Source organism: Sardina pilchardus, chromosome 20 (assembly GCF_963854185.1).
Source record: "Sardina pilchardus chromosome 20, fSarPil1.1, whole genome shotgun sequence".
Taxonomy (NCBI): domain Eukaryota; kingdom Metazoa; phylum Chordata; class Actinopteri; order Clupeiformes; family Clupeidae; genus Sardina; species Sardina pilchardus.
The window spans coordinates 10,655,407-10,672,906 of record NC_085013.1 but is presented as its reverse complement, the minus strand read 5'-3'; the positions used below and the strand labels follow the sequence as shown (position 1 = coordinate 10,672,906).

Genomic DNA, 17,500 nt, shown 5'->3' with positions numbered 1-17,500 from the left:
GCTAGACGAGGCTTTGAAGAGTCTTCTCTCCCGCTTTGGTCTGTAGCATCGCTCAGCGGCTGTCTAGAGGGCCGGCCGCTCAAACGGGAGCCAGACCTGTGTTTTAGCAGTTCTGATTTGCAAGACAAAAACAAACAACAGAAAAAAAACACCCCAGAAAAAGGGGCCGCATGATTCACTGTGAGCAAAGAAACGGCTCCCGTAAAAGAGGTCTCGTTAAAAGCGGGAAAGGGGGAATGGAGACATGTTTTCCACCAGGAGATGTTGTCAGGGGATGAATACAGAGGAACAGGCAAGGGCTTCATGCAGCTATATCTCTATGACTGTCATTTCAGAAACAACAATAACAAGAACTACAACAATAACACAAATACCAGCAATACCACACTGGAATCTCAGCTATCTCTTTATCACCATTTTCCAACACTTTGTAGATGTTTTACATCATGACCTTGTGATACAGGAGTACAGATCACATAATGTATAACCTAGACATGTCTTAGATTGTAATGATAATATTTGGAAATGCTATTTAATTATGGTGTTTGATATACAGTAATCATGACCAAATGAACAGACTTGCCTCTCTACTTGCCTGAAATTCATTCTGTTGAACCTGGTGTACAGGCAGTGCAACTAGTTGAATGATCGACCAAGCTTGAGATGGAAAGCACCTTCCACTTGTATGACTTCTATTCCGTGCTAGATGATGTTACAGTTAAGTGTCACCCAGATGCTCCATGCTTTACACATTACACTGAACATGTACTGTGAAGGTGGATTTTACTTTTATTTTATTTTCAATGAATGCGTAACTTTGTAATTTACCAATAAATTTGGGGTAAATTGGAATTGTAAGATGTCTCAGACTCTCGTCACTGTGTTGTTTTCCCGGTCCGAATACGTATGACATTAAGATCATCAAAATATCTGTGGTTTTGTGATCTGTTTTCATTCCATCTCTTCTAACCTTCACCTCTCTCTTACACACCCCTATGTGTTCCTCTTGCCAGCGAGCTACCCTTGACTCAGTTTCAGGACTTCTTTTCATGCTTGTGGCTGTGCTTCCCGCAATAGTAAAAAAAAAACAAAAGCGTTGGTCTTGCTCCTGTGTGGTTTTTTTTTAAAGCCCTTGCAGACAAAAAGGGCCCACAAAAAAAGACCACCACCCCCCAATATGATGCCTGCCCCATGCATGCTGAGCAGAGGGCTGGTGGTAGATTTGTTGGACTGGCGAGTGACCCAGGCGTGAGGAGGAGCAGCGACGCCCCTTTTGATTGTCACCCCGTCGTTTTTATTTTGGCCCCCCCACCACCCCTCCACTCCTCTCCATTAAGCTGCTCCTGGTGGAGCTCTGTTACCTTGGACTCCCCCTGGCTCCCACTATTCATGCGAGGAATCTCATTGTTAGGGGGGAACATCATTCAGGCTGCTGTTTTAAGGCTGGACAAGGGGCTCCCCACTCCACCCGACACTGAGGCTGAGGGAGCCAGAAGGAGGGAGTCGACTGCTCTTTGAGGTGGAGAACGGATAAGAGAGAGCGAGAGATCCAGAGAGTGGTAGACTTGAAAGAGAAAGAAGTAAGCTTAGGTAGACAGGAAGTGTGAGAAGACCTTTTAAAAGGGAGAAGAAGGAACGACGGACAGGTAGACAGAAAGAGAGCAAGAGGTGAGAAGGGAAGAGTCTGGTCTTTGAGGATGACTCTCGTCACACTTGCTCTGGCGGGATGCCTTCTGGCTCTTAGGATATCAGTGTCGTCTGCACAGCTGGAGCAAGAGATGGAAGGTGAGTCCACTACTGTCCTGCTGCTTGTTCTCGTTCCCCCCCCTCCCCCCCTCGGCCGGAGGAGCTGGTGATGGTAGTCTGGTAGACGGTCACTGCTGCATGCCCTGTAGATGTTGTGGCTTCTGGAGTTCTGTTGGAAGGGGCTGGTCAGTGTTCACTGTGATTCCAAATCTCCTGGATTTCTATCTAAGCAGGATCTGCTGCGCAGCCAGAGGGAGAAGAAGAAGGTGAGTCTGCTGATGTTCATCAATCCCTCTTTTCCTGCCAGAAGAAATGAAAACACAACCATAGTGGTGATGATGTTTGTCATTTGAAGGGTTTGTGAAGCCATCACAGCACCATTAGGGTCTTTCCATTTGTGATATTAATGACTTTCAGTAGAAATGCCACTGTCATTTGGAAGCCAGCATGCGGATGTTGCATGTTGGTGATGTTGGAAACAAGGTTCACATGAAACTAGGTGATGTTGAGAAATGAAGATAAGAGTATGGGACTGAGTAGGTTTCTGCAATAAAAAAAACAAAGGATAACTTGTCATGGTGAAAGGCATGCATTCTCAATCAACCTCAAGTTCTAGTTTCTTTAAACTTAATTTTATTATGCTGCTTTTAATCTGGCCGGTTTAACAAGGCAGGATGTTTTCAGGAGTGCCCGCCATCTTTTGTGCAAATTGGATTTAGGTCAGTATTATTTATTAACTGCCCATATATGTTCTTCATTGTCTTAGAGACAGATCATCTGTGATTTTTCTTACCTCTCAAAGCTGAATGTTTCATTTTGCTTTATTATTCTACCTAGATCTGAGCATGTATAGCTGAGATCTGATTTTATAGATTTGCCTTTGTCTAATATCTAAGAAGTGTGAATTGTAATTATGGGTGGGGGGTGGTATTGCATGTTTTATGCAGTGAGGACAATCTTTGTGTTCTACATCCAGATTGTCCTGTTCCCCTGTGCTTATTTAGATCTGAATGAGACAGTCATTTGCACCAATGACCAGATTGAAGTGATCATCCCCAGTTCTTTCTTCCTCAATAAAGTCCCTCCTGTTTATGTAAGTGAGAAACTCTCATCGCATCAGTACTCTAATTCACAGCAAATGTCTCAGGATGCATGAACAGCATTCCAGAGTATTAGACCATAATTATGCCTAATGGACTGTGTTATGTTATGTCATACTGTATGACCTTTTATTCAATTAAGGTAAACACTCCCATTGTTTCTCTTGGCTCTTTTCCACAGGTTTGGGATTTACACCTGAATGACCCAGAGTGTCGGGGGGTGCAGATTGGTGACAACTATGTCTTCAGTATCAAGACAAACCTCACAGACTGTGGAACGCTCACAGTAAATATTCTTCTTACCAAATAAAATGCCCATATCATACGTTAGACATTTAAAATAATTTATATGGTCACTAAAACTTGACTGCTAGACCAAGGACACATAGTGGAGTGTGTGACTACTGTGAGGGGCTGGTCTCTTAACAACAAGACGTGTGTAGCATCGTATATTCCACTGGAACAACACTTGATCGTAAAAGAAGACATTTAGAACCAACAACATGAAGACAAACTACTGTACGAGTCTTTGTACGCCTCCAGTGAAAGTCTCCCTCACACAGTAAATCAGACTGTGGTCTGAGCTAAACAGATTGCTGCAGGTCCAGTTCACAGTAAAACCTCTTGAACTATTCCATGCCAAAGGAGATGGGGGATTACATTTTTAGGGTTTAGTGGAAAAGGGATCTGTTCAAGTGCTATTTATTTTTATGTGAATCGCCTGGAGACGTTAGCAGAGTGTATTTTTGAAGACAACAGATCTTGGCTGGATAGAGGTTAGGAAGAGTATTTTGGCACGGGCAGACTTAAGCAGTTTATATCAATCCTTTGGGGAGATGGTGTGGGTGGCTGGCTTTTTTTTTAACCCATGAACAGCAGTGACTGGGAGTTGATGAGCGTGTCCTAACACTGAGTGAGAGAGAGGGGGAGCTGAGGAGGGTATTTCTCTCCTGAGGGGACGGAGTGTGGGTTAAATTGTATCGTCCTCCATAGAGTACATGTCTGGAGGTGTATCTTTCCCTTTAACATGAAGAGGAGAGAGGGAGTTGATGGATGTATTTTCCCATGGCAGTCGATGGGCCTGCGCAACCCCTCAGTGGACTGCGAGAGTGAGTGAGCTGAGTGGTGTATGTTCCCCTCGGGACTGGAAAGTGAGAGTCACGGCGAGTCGTTCGCCATGTAAGAGGAGCAGGAGAGAGCGAGAGTTGACGGGTGTATCTCACGGCTGAGATTGGGGAGAGTGCTGTTAGGTCCAGGCGGCCATGAGAGCCACTGGGGAGGGTCAGTAGTCGCGGCCCGGCTCTAAATTACCCTGATTTATATGGGAATGATGAGTGGTGTTCTCAGGCTCGCTGAATGGCCCGCACCGTAACTCAGCCACTCTGGCCGCATGGTGCCACCTGCCCGCAGTGGTCAGCTCATACAGTGAGTTAAGCACTACTGGGACCAGGGTCTCTCCCGCTCACCATCCATCTCTCCCTCCCTCCCTCTCTTTCTCCCTTCATCATCATCATCTCTCTCTCTCTCTCTCTCCCCCTCTCTCTCTCTTTCTCTAGCAGCCAGGCATAAATCTGTCCTTGAGAGCAGGAGGGTCCTTGAGACCCTCTTGCTCGTCACACATGCAGGCATTTCTTGTAAAGCCAGCAAAAGGTTAACATAGCTGTGTGGAACTAAGGGGGGGCCAGACAAATCCCCCCCCTCCCCTTTCCTCATGCGCAGACTTTTACAAGGCTTTAGCATACCAGTCTTGTGCATGCCAGTAAACCTGCTTTGGGCTGAATCTTAGTGAAGTAAGATGGAAGAAAAAGAAGAAAAAAATTGCAGCAATACATTTCTTTTGGTTTGTTTTACTATGCACAATATTGTACTTTCAAAGTCATCTAGAAGTTAAAACACATACAATTTTCTCGCCATACCTAAAGTCATCAATTACTAAGGAAATGTGTTGCATCGTTTCATGCAAAAGGGGCTACACATAAGGCTACACATATATCAAATGCTCTGGAGATCTTTATGTTTTTGGTTACGTGTCCAGTAGTGGTCAGCATACCGGGCACTGGTAAAGGGGAGTGAAGGGGGTGATTATGAGGGGAGTATTTACAGGTGTGCCATAAAAATCTCCAGGTCGTATGAAAGACAGTCATGGAATGACCAGGGGCCTCGATAGGGTCTGCAGAGGGACATTATGGAGTTTATGGCATTGTCAAAGTCAATGTCCCATGTCTGTGTTTCTCATGTCCTTAGAGTCTGAATAACAAAGGTGTGTGAGAGGGTGGGAAAGAAAGGAGAGGAAAAGGAGGCAACAAGGATGGTTTGAAGTTTAAAGCTTTATGATGCCACACTACTGCCTTGTTCTCTGACGACACAGACACAAGCTCAGACACAAAGAGATCCGGTAGCCCTGGAAACGACCTTGACCATACAGGGACCTTTTAAAGTTTGTCTGTGAACATTTCTCTTTCCCCACACAGGTCTCAGATGACACAAACATCATGTTCATTAACACCATACACAACAACAATTCAGACATCATCACCAGGAGTTATGTCAACATCACCTTTGGGTGCCGTTACCCTGTCAATTATATGGTCCAGCAGCCCAACGGTGAGAACATGGTCCGAGTGGACGTCAGGTAAGTTGCCCGACCGTCAGCCGAAGTGTTACACCATGGTCATATTCCATTATTACTCATCCTAACCTTACTTACACTGTGATTAACTAATTAATGACTATTAATCATAACAAATTAATTAAGTGGCAAGAACCCAAAGGCTACTCAAAATAATGTGGGGCCATAGGATTTTTTTTCTGCTTGAAATGTGTCCAAAACTCTGTCTTAATTAGGCCAGTCCTCCCCAACGGCTCTTTCGAGCAGCACTACAGACTTGCTCTTTCTCTGGGATTTCTCAGCTTGACGCTCAAAATCAGTGATCTGAGTGCCTAGTGTCAGTGAAACGCTGACTGGATATAGAGTAGAGGAAAGGACGAGAGCAGCACATTTTTCAGTGTTTGGCCATTTCCCACCATAAATTCTCAAATATTGATAAATACCATTCTGCCTTCAGTCATAATAAGCATTTTAATTAAAAACATGATTTTGCAAGAATTTTTTTTTTTTTTTTTTTTAATTGACTCTCCTAAAGTAAAGCTTTTTAATGAAAACTACATTCTGCAAGGAGACCAAAATGGCATTCCAGATGTTTTCTCCCCTCAGGACCATCACATTGAACACGGAGGATGGCAACTTCTCTGTGGCCATGATGCTGTATAAAGACCAGGACTTCCAGGATAAATGGACTACAGTGCCCTCCCTTGGACTTGACGACAATATCTATGTCAAAGTATTTATGGTTGGTCACATTTTCACTTCTTCCCAAAGCACTCTCTGTGATGGATTATTGTGCTCAGCCTCGGAGGCAAAATCCTCAAGGTCCAGAATCTTCTTTGTAGAGCCATTTTAGCGTTTTAATTAAACTTTATAAAATATTTTTCATCCCAGCCCCTTTTTTTCAGCTGTAAATCTTTTGGCAGCTGGCAGCAAATGCAATACGGAAAGTGTTCCATCTTTCCATTTGCGTTCTATGTTGCATCCTTCTTCAGCGTAAAGGGATGCAGCTGATTGCAGCCATGTAGGCTACTGTAGATACTGTAGGTATGGCTCCTCAAAGGGGTTTTCTGTGGGGTCAAGCTTGAATGCTCTTTCCGAGAGTGACAGATTGGGCATCTGATACAGTAAGGAGCGGCTATCTGTTTCCCCACAAAGCGTGATAAGGCGATAAGCATCTGTTTCGGACGCAAAAGCACACTCTATTCTCTGACCTCAGTGCTGCCGGCAAAGGTAAACAAACCCAGTCTGTGATTAGAGACGTAACATGAGCACCTGGGTCAGGTGTCTCTGCTCCCTGTCCTTCGGTAGCAGTGTCCCCTCCTCTCTCTCTCTCTCCTGCACACACACACAAACACTGAGATTCTATTACAGACTTTGTCACAGAGTAACAGAGTCATTAGATGCACATTTCATTCATTCTGATGCCACTCTTTGACAGTCTGCGTTATCATTAACTGAATTCCTCATGAAATGTATGACATATGAACATACTGTATGTATCAGTGGTCTTACAAGATCATGATACTGATATTGTGTGGGTTTTCATGCTTGTATACAACAACACATTCTACTCTGATTCTACCATGGCCTGTGTAGTATAGTGTTCTTTGAAGGGTTGTGGGCCTCCACTCACTCAGTGGGGGAAAAGCTCATGTTCGAGGGAAGACCTGTGACTGGTCATTTGATCCCAGATCTCCTGGAAACACCTCCACAATTTAGTAGTTTCCTTCAATTACACTGAAGTGAAGAACTTATATATCTATAAAGGTTTTGGAAGGCATTTAGTGGAATTTCATGTTGATACGATTTTGGATGGAAACCTGAAATATGAGCAGCTGAGGCTTTCAGAAAGAACAACTGGAGAAGAATATGAACCAAGTGGTCACTGTAGATGTGGTTATTTTTGTGACTGACATTTCAAAGCTAGCATGGAGTACTGGAGGTACAGTACAGTTGAGTTTATGGCCATGTAAGGGTTCTGATGGTGTTACCAGTAATATCTGTGATTATCTCAGACTCTCTGTTTTCTCTCTTCCTCACACACAAACGCTCACACACACATACATACACACACACTGTCAGACTCAAAGGGCGCATCAAAATGACTCAGCACAAATTCTTACCCACTGAGTCAGTCACTTTCTCTGGGTCCGTGACTGTTTTGCTCCCTGACCATCTGTTGGGGGCGCACTCTCTCTCTTCCCCTCGCTCTCTCTCACACTTCTCTCATTCCCCCTTTATTTCAGATACCAGCTCATCTGACGCTGCATCTGGAAAGGTGCTGGGCCACACCAACCAGTGACCCCTACAGTAACATACAGTACTCATTCATCCACGAGAGGTCAGTGCCCGTGCACAATGCACAACGCACGCATACGTGCACGTAGTAGTCATGAAGCTATTCCGGTTACTGACGGGTTTTTTAAATCCCACTTGTCATCTGCTCACTCGGAGGATGTTGTTGAAACATGTCGCATGCAGTGGGGTTGCTAGGCAAGCCGGGAACAAAACGTCAGTGGCGTGTGTGTCATGTGACCTATCCCCTCCTGCCATATGCATTTCAGCCTAACAGCTGTGTATGTCCTTGACGGCCCAAGCGAGCCTTGCTGGGCCTGTAAGGGCATGGCCAAGAAATAGCCTGCCGTGTCTGTTCAGAGACTCGGGACCCTACATTACTCAGTGCGTTGTTGTTCTGTTAACTGCCGTGAACTCTACTCAGTGAGGGTATTGCCCAATCTGTGACACTGCTGGACTAGTTGATATAGGTGTCCACAGTCTATTGCTTAAGCTTTCACAACATGTTTTTGAAAATGTTTTTATCACTGCAATGAAAAACAATGTTAACATTTAACTCACTATGTACCTACACCATAAAGTACAGGCTGTATGAAACTGAAATGTGAGGTTTGGCCTACACAAAGTTGATGAGACATATGTCATTGGAGTGTGAATATTTTTTGCATTTGATGTATGGGAAATAGGTAGCCTATGCGAAATGTCAGCTCTTGCTAACACCTGTTGTCCTTGATTGACCTGTGTATATTTGTTGTGTCTGGTGTATGTGTTGTGTGTTACGATGGCTGATGTCTTTTGTACCTGAGGTCTGTGGAAGCTGCTGTGTCTGGCCACAAGTGTATCGTGTGTCTGGTGACGGTTGTTTGAACTGTTGGATATTCTCTTCTCTGCAGTTGCCCTGTCCCAGCAAGTGAATCTACCCTGGATGTGTTGAAGAATGGTCAAGGACCAGAGGCCATGTTCAGGATCCAAATGTTCAAGTTTGTGGGAAGCTCCTACACTGATGTCTTCCTCCACTGCAACGTTCAAATCTGCCCCAGCCCTGCAGGGGTCTGCCAGCCAGTGAGCATCCTGTCTGGTCTTTCTCAGAAAATAATCAAATTTACAACAATGAAGCCCAATTAAGATACATACCATAATATAATATAACACATACCATACCGTATCTTACTTTTGTGTATCACATAGTCAGATTCTGAGATTTTACAACTAAGAAGTGATTCCTATTTTTCATTTTTACATGAAATGTTGGCCTGCTCTTGTTGAATGAATTTGTTTTTGACTTTTTGATCAGCCTCTGACAAATATCAGTTGTTTGGTGAACTTTGCTTTTCTATAGAACTGCTCTGGAGAAGAAGCATCAAGCAGAACACGCAGAGATGTCACCATGTCTCATACAGTATCTTATGGACCAATCAAAAGACTGCTAGCCAACAGTGACCACAGTGGTCTGAGTGAGTTGCTTCCCAACTGTAGAGAAATTAATGCTGGATTTAACAAAATTAAAAACAAAAAATGTTGCTGGCATCAATATTGATTAAAACTTTTGAGGAACATCACATGTTGGATCCTTCAAAAGTTTATTCTGAAGTTTTAAAACTAAGTGGTAGGCTAGTTCTGTTCCCACATGAAACCATATCCTATGGTGACTGCAATTTGTGATGTGTGCGTGATGTATGCGTGTGTTGTGTTTTTCAGACAGCAAGACCGTTATCTCTTTAGAGAGTGTGGTGCTTGGAAGCCTACTGCTTGTACTACTACTGGTAACAGGAGTTTTTGTCCGACTCTGGCTCAGGAGTAGGCGCTCCTACCCTCCCAATGATGCCCAGCTCACCCTGTCCAACATACACCACCTGTCAGAGGTGGCTTCGTGAAACACACACACACAAGCAGATTTCATTGTACATAATGAACCCCTCAGTTTTGAGGGGTCATGCATGATATGACACGCTTACAGAGATAGACAAGATGAAACAAGTGGAATAAAAAAAAATATTTTGTTTCATTTTAAACCTTTTGTACAGTTTTTCCTGAAAATCACAATTCTGCATCAACATCCCACACACAGCCAAGTGATGTAGGCCTAGGCCTGTTTCTATCTATTTCATAAAGCCTGATGTACAATACCACTGGGACATAATAAAGATCTTTGATAGGACATTGATTGATTTGTATTCATTTAGTTCTCTATTCTCACCTTTTTGACCCAATCCAGTTTGTCAAAGGATATAGCAAAGATCCTCCATTAGGCTACTAACCCTCTCTGGATATAGCCTACTGAATTAGACTGAGTGATTTAAAAGAAACTGTGAATGAGTTCATAGCCAATTAGGGTGATAACTGAGGCTGCCATAACCCTCAGGAGGACGCACGCTCACTAACCCTATTCTAAAAGAATGACGAAAGATCAAAGGAAGTCTTGTTAAACTATGGTGTACTAAGGGTTGCACAGTGTTGTGCTGTGGCTATGCTATTGCTTTGTCGCAGTTTAGTTGGCTAAGTTGGTTTCGTCAAGTGAGCCATGACGCAATACAAAGGCGACGGGAGGTACCGCTAACGAACAACTTTGCTAGGTTTATCACATCAGTGAGAGACGTGGAAAACAACGGAGGAGATTGATAAGTAACATAGACATAAGTGTACAGCTTCCATTAGCGGTGTTGCAACACCGTTGCACATTAAATCCTAACGATTAGATACGAAATAATTCTGTCGTTTCTACAAACAAGCGTGTCACACAATCACGGTAAGAAACTGGCGAGTTAGTCGGCATTCTGTGTCGGATAAAGATTAGCTTGAGAATTAGCTAGCTTGCTATTGAGCTAAGGTAGCCAGTTAGCAGGAATCAAAGTTTGGGCACAATCTCAGTGGCGATAGATAGCTGCCTTGTCTGCTTTTGTCAGTAGATTAGCTACCTGGTTCGTTAGTTGCACTTTGTGAAATGTAACATGTCAAATAATGTAACTTGTTCAAAGTTGTTTTTTATCATTATACTCTTAGCTATCGTTGAGTATTTCGTAAGTTGCTAATGTTCACTTGCAGTATCAATAAACTATGTCGCCATCCGGCTAGCAGACTTGTTAGCTAGCGGACTGGCAGCAGTGATCCAGCAACATCTAAATAAAGACATTCTCTGCACTTGCTGCTGTAACGTTGCAAACATCCTAGTCTTATGTGGGGTACGATGACACAACCGGTCACAGTTGGGTCAGGGTAGCTTTTGCGATCTTAAATCTCAAAATTCTTTTGAATGTGATGTTTGTTAACAAGACAGCCTCTTGAATCTTTGAGTGTTTTCGCTAACAATGTGATCAACCAGTTAGCGCCGTTTGTAAGAAAATCTTGTCAAGTACTTTAGTAGGTTTAACAAAGTTGGGAAAGTCAGTGCCAACTCAGAATACGTCAACTGTAACCTTAATCTACTCGCCAAGATTTGTATCCCAACAAAGTTGCGCCGCAGTGACTTGTTTTGCATGTCTAATCACGTGACGAAAATAGCAACCGTGCATTCCCTGTTTGACAATTCTCTTGTTCACTTGCATTGTTTGTCAGTCCCTTTGCTTGGACTGTACTGTCATGTTAGGTGTTGATTCAATTTTACCTTAGACATTTGTATGTATGTGGTGAACGTTCATTTCGACGTTTAAGCTTTCTAAATATATCTGTCAACGTTAGTGCATGTGTGTAGGCTACATCATGTTACATGACAATGCATTTCTTTAACCAAACCGGATATGTTGTATTTGTATGCATTGTGCTCAGATTGTTGTTTATCCAGTCCAGTATTTGTCCAGTCATTTTGTCATTAAGTTGTGTCTAGACAGGGGCATGTGTCAGACGAAACGCGAGTATGCCCCTCGTGTCATTTCTACGATCACACCGACACCGTTGAAATATCATGTTCTGCTGCTCAGTACCACTCGTGGCTTTGTCACACAGTGAGCCGGGCTTTTAAGACTAATATTGCCCCCCTCGCCGTCTTCGAGGTACAGGCGTGACTGTGCAATTTAAGCCGTGTGTTGTGAAATGTTGTGTGGCAACTGCAACTGAGAGTTATAACTTTGTAAACACACAGCGGCATGGCAGAGCATGAGGCCGTGCAGCTTTTTTTAAGACTTGGAAGGGGATTCCCGCAGCTACCCGGCATAAGCTCTTTCGAATTTCAGCCCCATAAAATTGGGTCAACTAGAAATCCCTGCCGCCTGTTCTCAAATGCTGCCATGGATAAAATATTAGAAAGACATTCCAGCAACAACAAATCATTCATGCAATGTTCATATCATAGCAACGTGTTTCCCCCACCCCCCCTCTCTCACAGTAACATTTATTCTTTGTCCCTTAATGCCTGGCCCCTCTCCAGGAACAGTGAGCGGCCTTTCATTTGAAGCTGACCAGACTCCCAGATGGAGGAGCTGCACCCCCACTGCCTGACATGCGTGAACCGGAGGTGCATGACGCGGCCGGAGCCGGGGGCCTCGTGCGACCTGATGGGCTGCCCGCTGGTGTGCGGCGCCGTCTACCACTCCTGCAAGGCCGGCGAGCACCGGCTGCTCTGCCCGCTGGAGCGGGTGCCCTGCCTGAACAGCGGCTTCGGCTGCCCGTTCACGCTGCCCCGCGGGCGCCTGGCCGAGCACCTGAGCACCTGCCCGGCCAGCGTGGTGTGCTGCACCATGGAGTGGAACCGCTGGCCGGTCAGCTACGCCGACCACAAGTCTTACGAGCACCTGAGCTGCGGGGGCGTTAGCGCCGGCGTCGGTAGCGACGGCTTCGGCGGCGGCGGCAACGAGGCGGAGCCCGTGGAGCAGCTGGACATGGCGCTGGCGCTGCAGGACCAGCGCATGCTGCTGGAGTCGCTCCGCGTCACCACCACCGTCACCAGAGCGGTCAAGGACGAGGGCCAGCCCCAGCCGCTGATCCAGGAACAGCCCCTTCAGTACCACCAGCAGCAGCAGCCGCCACAACAACAACAGCAGCAGCAGCAGCAGCAGCAGCAGCAGCAACTTCAACAACATCAGCAGCAGCAGACTCCGAGGCCTTCGTCGGTGGAGCTGACGCGCGGCCTGATGGACATGCAGCAGGAGTCGTACAGCGAGCTCTACAAGGCCTCGGTGGAGACCAGCCGGAGCCTGGCGGCGGCGCTGGACATCCTGACCAACGCCAACAAGGAGATCGACCTGCTCATGGACAGCCTGGCCGACAAGGAGCCGCGCAACGGCACGCGCCACCCCGCGGGGGAGCTCAACGGCGAGCGGCGGCTGGGCGGCGGGAGCAAGGACGTCGTGGAGAACGTGGAGATGAAGGACGGCGACTCGGACTCGGAGTGCGAGCTGGGGGCCGTGGGAGGGGCGGACCTCAACCACGCCAACGGCATGAGCTGGGAGAGCCACAACGGCTTCGGCAAGGCCGTCGAGGTCATCGTGGACGGACGGGACGGCGACGCGGACGAGGGGCGGGAGACGCAGTGCGTCAAGTCCCGGCGGAAGGAGAGGCCCCTGTGCAACGGCTTCCACCGCCCGGAGAGCCGAGGGGCCCTCCACCACCACCACCGGCGGAGCCAACACAGGCTGCAGGCCGGCGGGCAGAACGGCTCGTCCGACCACCAGGCCGAGGTGGTGCTCCACTCCAGGCCCGTGGTGGTGGTGGAGCCGGCCATAGCCCACCACGCCACCTTCTCCGTCCCGTGCTTATCGCTGCCAGTGCAGAAGGCGCTCCCTCATCCGGACCAGAGGGCCCTCCCTTTAAGCCACCACCACGGCACGGCGGAGGAGGACCGGGAAGGGCTGTACAGGAACGGGGAGGGGCTGCTGCAGCCGCTGGTGGTGGTGGAGGCGGACGACCTGGGACTGGATCTGGACGAGGCGCTCCAGCCGCTGGTGGTGGTGGAGGACGGGGAGCTCCAGGTGGACGAGGCCGAGCTGCCGCCGCTGGTGGTGGGGGAGGAGCTGGAGGACGTGGAGCTGCAGCCGCTGGTGGCGGAGGCGGCCGAGGAGCTGGAGGGCGCGGCGGTGGCCGTCGGGCCGCCAGTCAACGGGGAAGGGGCGGTCGGCGGCGGGACGGACGGTGCCGACCGCTGGCTGGAGCGCAAGCTGCACAGCCTCCAGGTGCTCCAGGGCGTGTTCAACTTCAACGGGCGGCGCGCCGTGCCCTGCTACCGCCTGGGCTACCGCAGCAAGATGGAGGACAAGGCGGTGGACACGCTGGACCTGGAGGTGTCCGACGACCCCATGGGCCTGCACGGCATCGACCTGATCACGGCGGCGCTGCTCTTCTGCCTGGGCGACTCGCCGAGCGGCCGCGGCATCTCCGACAGCCGCTTCGTGGACGGCTACCGCATGGACTTCGGCACGCAGACCTTCTCCTTCCCGTCGGCCATCCTGGCCACCAGCACCATGGTGGGCGACATCGCCTCGGCGTCGGCGTGCGACCACGCCAGCCCGCAGCTGTCCAACCCGAGCCCGTTCCACACGCTGCGGCTGGACCTGGTGCTGGAGTGCGTGGCGCGCTACCAGACCAAGCAGCGCTCCATGTTCACCTTCGTGTGCGGCCAGCTGTTCCGCCGCGACGAGTTCTCCTCGCACTTCAAGAACGTGCACGGCGACATCCACGCCGGCCTCAACGGCTGGATGGAGCAGCGCTGCCCGCTGGCGTACTACGGCTGCACGTACTCGCAGCGCCGCTTCTGCCCGTCCGTGCAGGGCTCGCGCGTGGTCCACGACCGCCACCTGGGCTCCTTCGGCGTCCAGTTCAACGTGCCGCCGCTGCCCTCGCCCGGGGGGAGCGTGGGCGCCAAGCGCAAGACGTGCCAGTACGGGAACACGTGCGACCACCTGAGCACGCTGCCCTTCGAGGTGCTCCAGCACGTGGCCAGCTTCCTGGACGGCTTCAGCCTGTGCCAGCTGTCGCGCGTCTCCCACACCATGCGCGACGTGTGCGCCAGCCTGCTGCAGGGCCGCGGCATGGTGGTGCTGCTCTGGCAGAAGGGGCGCCAGCCCAACGGCTCCAACTCCTGGCAGATCAAAGAAAAGGTAGAGTACGGTGGTGTGTGTGTGTGTGTGTTTGTCTGTCTGTCTGTCTGTTTCTGTCTGTCTGTCTGTCTCTCTCTGTCTCTCTGTCTCTCTGTCAGTCTGTCTGTCTGTCTGTCTAACCAAGGATATACTGTACTTGCTTTTTGACCAAGTGTTGGGGTACGTTCTACGTTGTGCACTCGTCTGCATGGTAAAGGAAACTTTGCCCAAGTTCTAAGCGGGTACTACATCATGTGTTACTGGAGTGCTCTCCACGACACGAGCACAGGCTGAGAGAAGTCGATAAGGCTGCTCTCGCATGCTCATGTGTGGTCATGTACTGTGCTAATACTATCGTGCAGTTCAGATGATAATTGCATGTATCCTGTGGATACGTCAGGTTAGGTTTTGAAGACGTGCGAGAATAGACACACTGAACGGATGCTGGATACGTGTGGTAGACATGGTTTGTATCTGTTGCTAAAAGCAGTATATCACTGGCCTAAGTGTGTGTATGTGTCAGTGTGTGTGTGTTTTTGTGTGTCTGTCTGTCTCTGTGTGTATGTGTGAAAAAAAACTTTGTATTATAAGTGTGTTAAGGAATATAAATAAATCAAACGTGACGTAATAACTAAGATGCGAGATTTAGTTGTTCTCAGGCTGGAGGCTAAATCCTCTTGGCTAAGAATGTTGTTTGTCATTGAATTAGTTCATTGTGTTCCTTAAAACGACGCATATAAAAAGACAAACTGCTATTGAGCTTAGCAGTCGCACAGGCCACTTGGTGAGACAAGAGCCAGTGTTCTATAGCCATTCATAGATAGATCTCATAGAGTACTTGGCTCCAGACCAGTGTTCCCTTTGGGTTTTTTTATTTTTAGTCTTTGGGTAGGCACACACACACACACACACAAATACACACGCACAGACCTTGAGGCTTTAATTTATTTATTTATTTATTGTTGGTTAATATGAGCTGTTGTGGTCCTCAGGTGTGGCGCTTCAGCACAGCCTTCGGCACGGTGAACGAGTGGAAGTTTGCCAACATCTCCAGCATGGCCGACCACCTGAAGACGTGCAAGTACAACACGGTGGCGCGGCGCGAGGAGGCCATCCCCCTGCCCTGCATGTGCTTCACCCGCGAGCTGACCCGCGAGGGACGCTCGCTCCGCTCCGTCCTCAAGCCAGTGTTATAACACACACACACACACACACACGCAGAGATAAACACACACACACACACACACACACACACGAACACATAGATTCAAACACTCCGGTTGAACTGTTGCAACAATTCATCACGCAGACGCAAACACTATCTTCTGAACTCTAACAAACGCAAAGAATCGTGCGGTCGATATCATGGACTTCATCACTCCAAGCAACAAAAAGCCCAGCGCTGCTCCATCGGTCCTCTTCCAAGTTACTCTCGCGTCATCATGATTCATTTTTTTCTCCTGCCAGCACAAAACTCAGACTGTGGGCTGCAGATTGTTCTGAACTTTTTTCTCTGACACTCTGCGGATGTGTAAATAGAAACATAGCCGTTTTTTGAGGTTTCAAAAAAAAAAATATTATATTTTTTGTAAGGAAAATACTGTGCCGACTCGGAAAAATAAATGAGTAATAAAACAATAAATGAAGTAGAAAGCAGAGCCTTAACGGAGAGAGAGAGAGAAAAAAGAAAACACTTGATTTTAGAGCTGGGCAGAATCCTTTAATAATAACTCTGCCATGCCGATTATTACTGTAATGTTTTATACTCTTGCATGGTGTGATTCAAACACATGTAGCAGCCGCCTCCAAGATTGATAAGTGCTTGTGTTGAGACACACGCACCCTCAGTCTGAAAAGCTCATGGATTTTTCAGTTTGGTTATTTCGATTAATTTTAAGAAGGAAACTATAATGTCCAAAGGCAGTGTTGTGTTGTGGACTCATTGGTCAAGTTGGATTTTATGTGTGGACTGGCTAAACATCAGGAAGCCATGTCTGTTTTTCTTTCTTTTTTAAAGATTATATATCATTAGTGTGCTGTAGGTCTGTTTTATTTGAATTTTGTGTCTGCCTGATGGATATTTTTTTGTGGTCCTGTGGTGTTTTGGAACCCCAAAACTTGCAAAAGTTCTCGTGTCTTGACTTGAAGTACACAGTTGATACAGTTTAGAGGCAAGAGAATCACCTAGCACTTTACTGGATTTTTCGATATGAAGTTTACCGTTATTATTTCGTTTTCGTTTGTTTGTTTTTGTGACTCCAGCATCAGCTTATGTGGTGGTGAGCACTGAGAAAGCCCCCCCCCCCCCCCAAACTCTCCTCCCCTTAGCTCGCTGCTCGGTCTGTGCCTACAGTTTATCTAACTAAGACCTTCAAACTACATCTTGTCCTTGTCATGCCCCCCATTTCCTGTCTACCAGCTGATGTTGTTACAAAGTGGCCCTGTCAGGACTAGCAACCTTTTTGGTCTTCCACTGACTGCTCCAAGACCACCGACCTTCTCCAGTTAGCTGTCTTCAGTATTCCGCGATGCTGTCTACAACAACTAGTGCTTTTGGCTCCCCATCAGAGAGGTAGCCAGAGGACGGCTGTTAAGGGAGAAGAAGAAGACCCAGACGAGACTCAAGGCTATGTAGCCTGCTGGGCGTCTGCCCCAGACTAGTGAGGCCATGTGGCCTTCAGACGCTCTGCTACAGATTAGCAGACTAGTAGAAAGGTCATGTAGTCTTCAGGGGTTCTGCTCCAGAC

At 47.6% G+C, this 17,500-nt stretch overlaps 2 protein-coding genes across 4 annotated transcripts in view; both read left to right on the top strand.

Annotated features, from left to right (window-relative positions):
• shprh (SNF2 histone linker PHD RING helicase) overlaps positions 1-858 on the top strand; it is a 20,393-nt gene extending 19,535 nt beyond the window's left edge. For all 3 annotated transcript variants that reach the window (XM_062522111.1, XM_062522110.1, XM_062522109.1), the window contains exon 30: positions 1-858. This exon is cut by the window's left edge and continues 1,299 nt beyond it. The gene's annotated coding sequence lies outside the window, so the exon portion shown is untranslated.
• A 9,448-nt stretch (positions 859-10,306) lies between these two features.
• On the top strand, positions 10,307-16,082 carry fbxo30a (F-box protein 30a). The gene is made up of 3 exons (XM_062522108.1): positions 10,307-10,495; positions 12,110-14,774; positions 15,746-16,082. Exons 2-3 carry the CDS (start codon positions 12,153-12,155, stop codon positions 15,947-15,949), a joined length of 2,826 nt encoding a protein of 941 aa, XP_062378092.1. The 5' UTR covers positions 10,307-10,495; positions 12,110-12,152; the 3' UTR covers positions 15,950-16,082.
• The last annotated feature ends 1,418 nt before the right edge of the window (positions 16,083-17,500 follow it).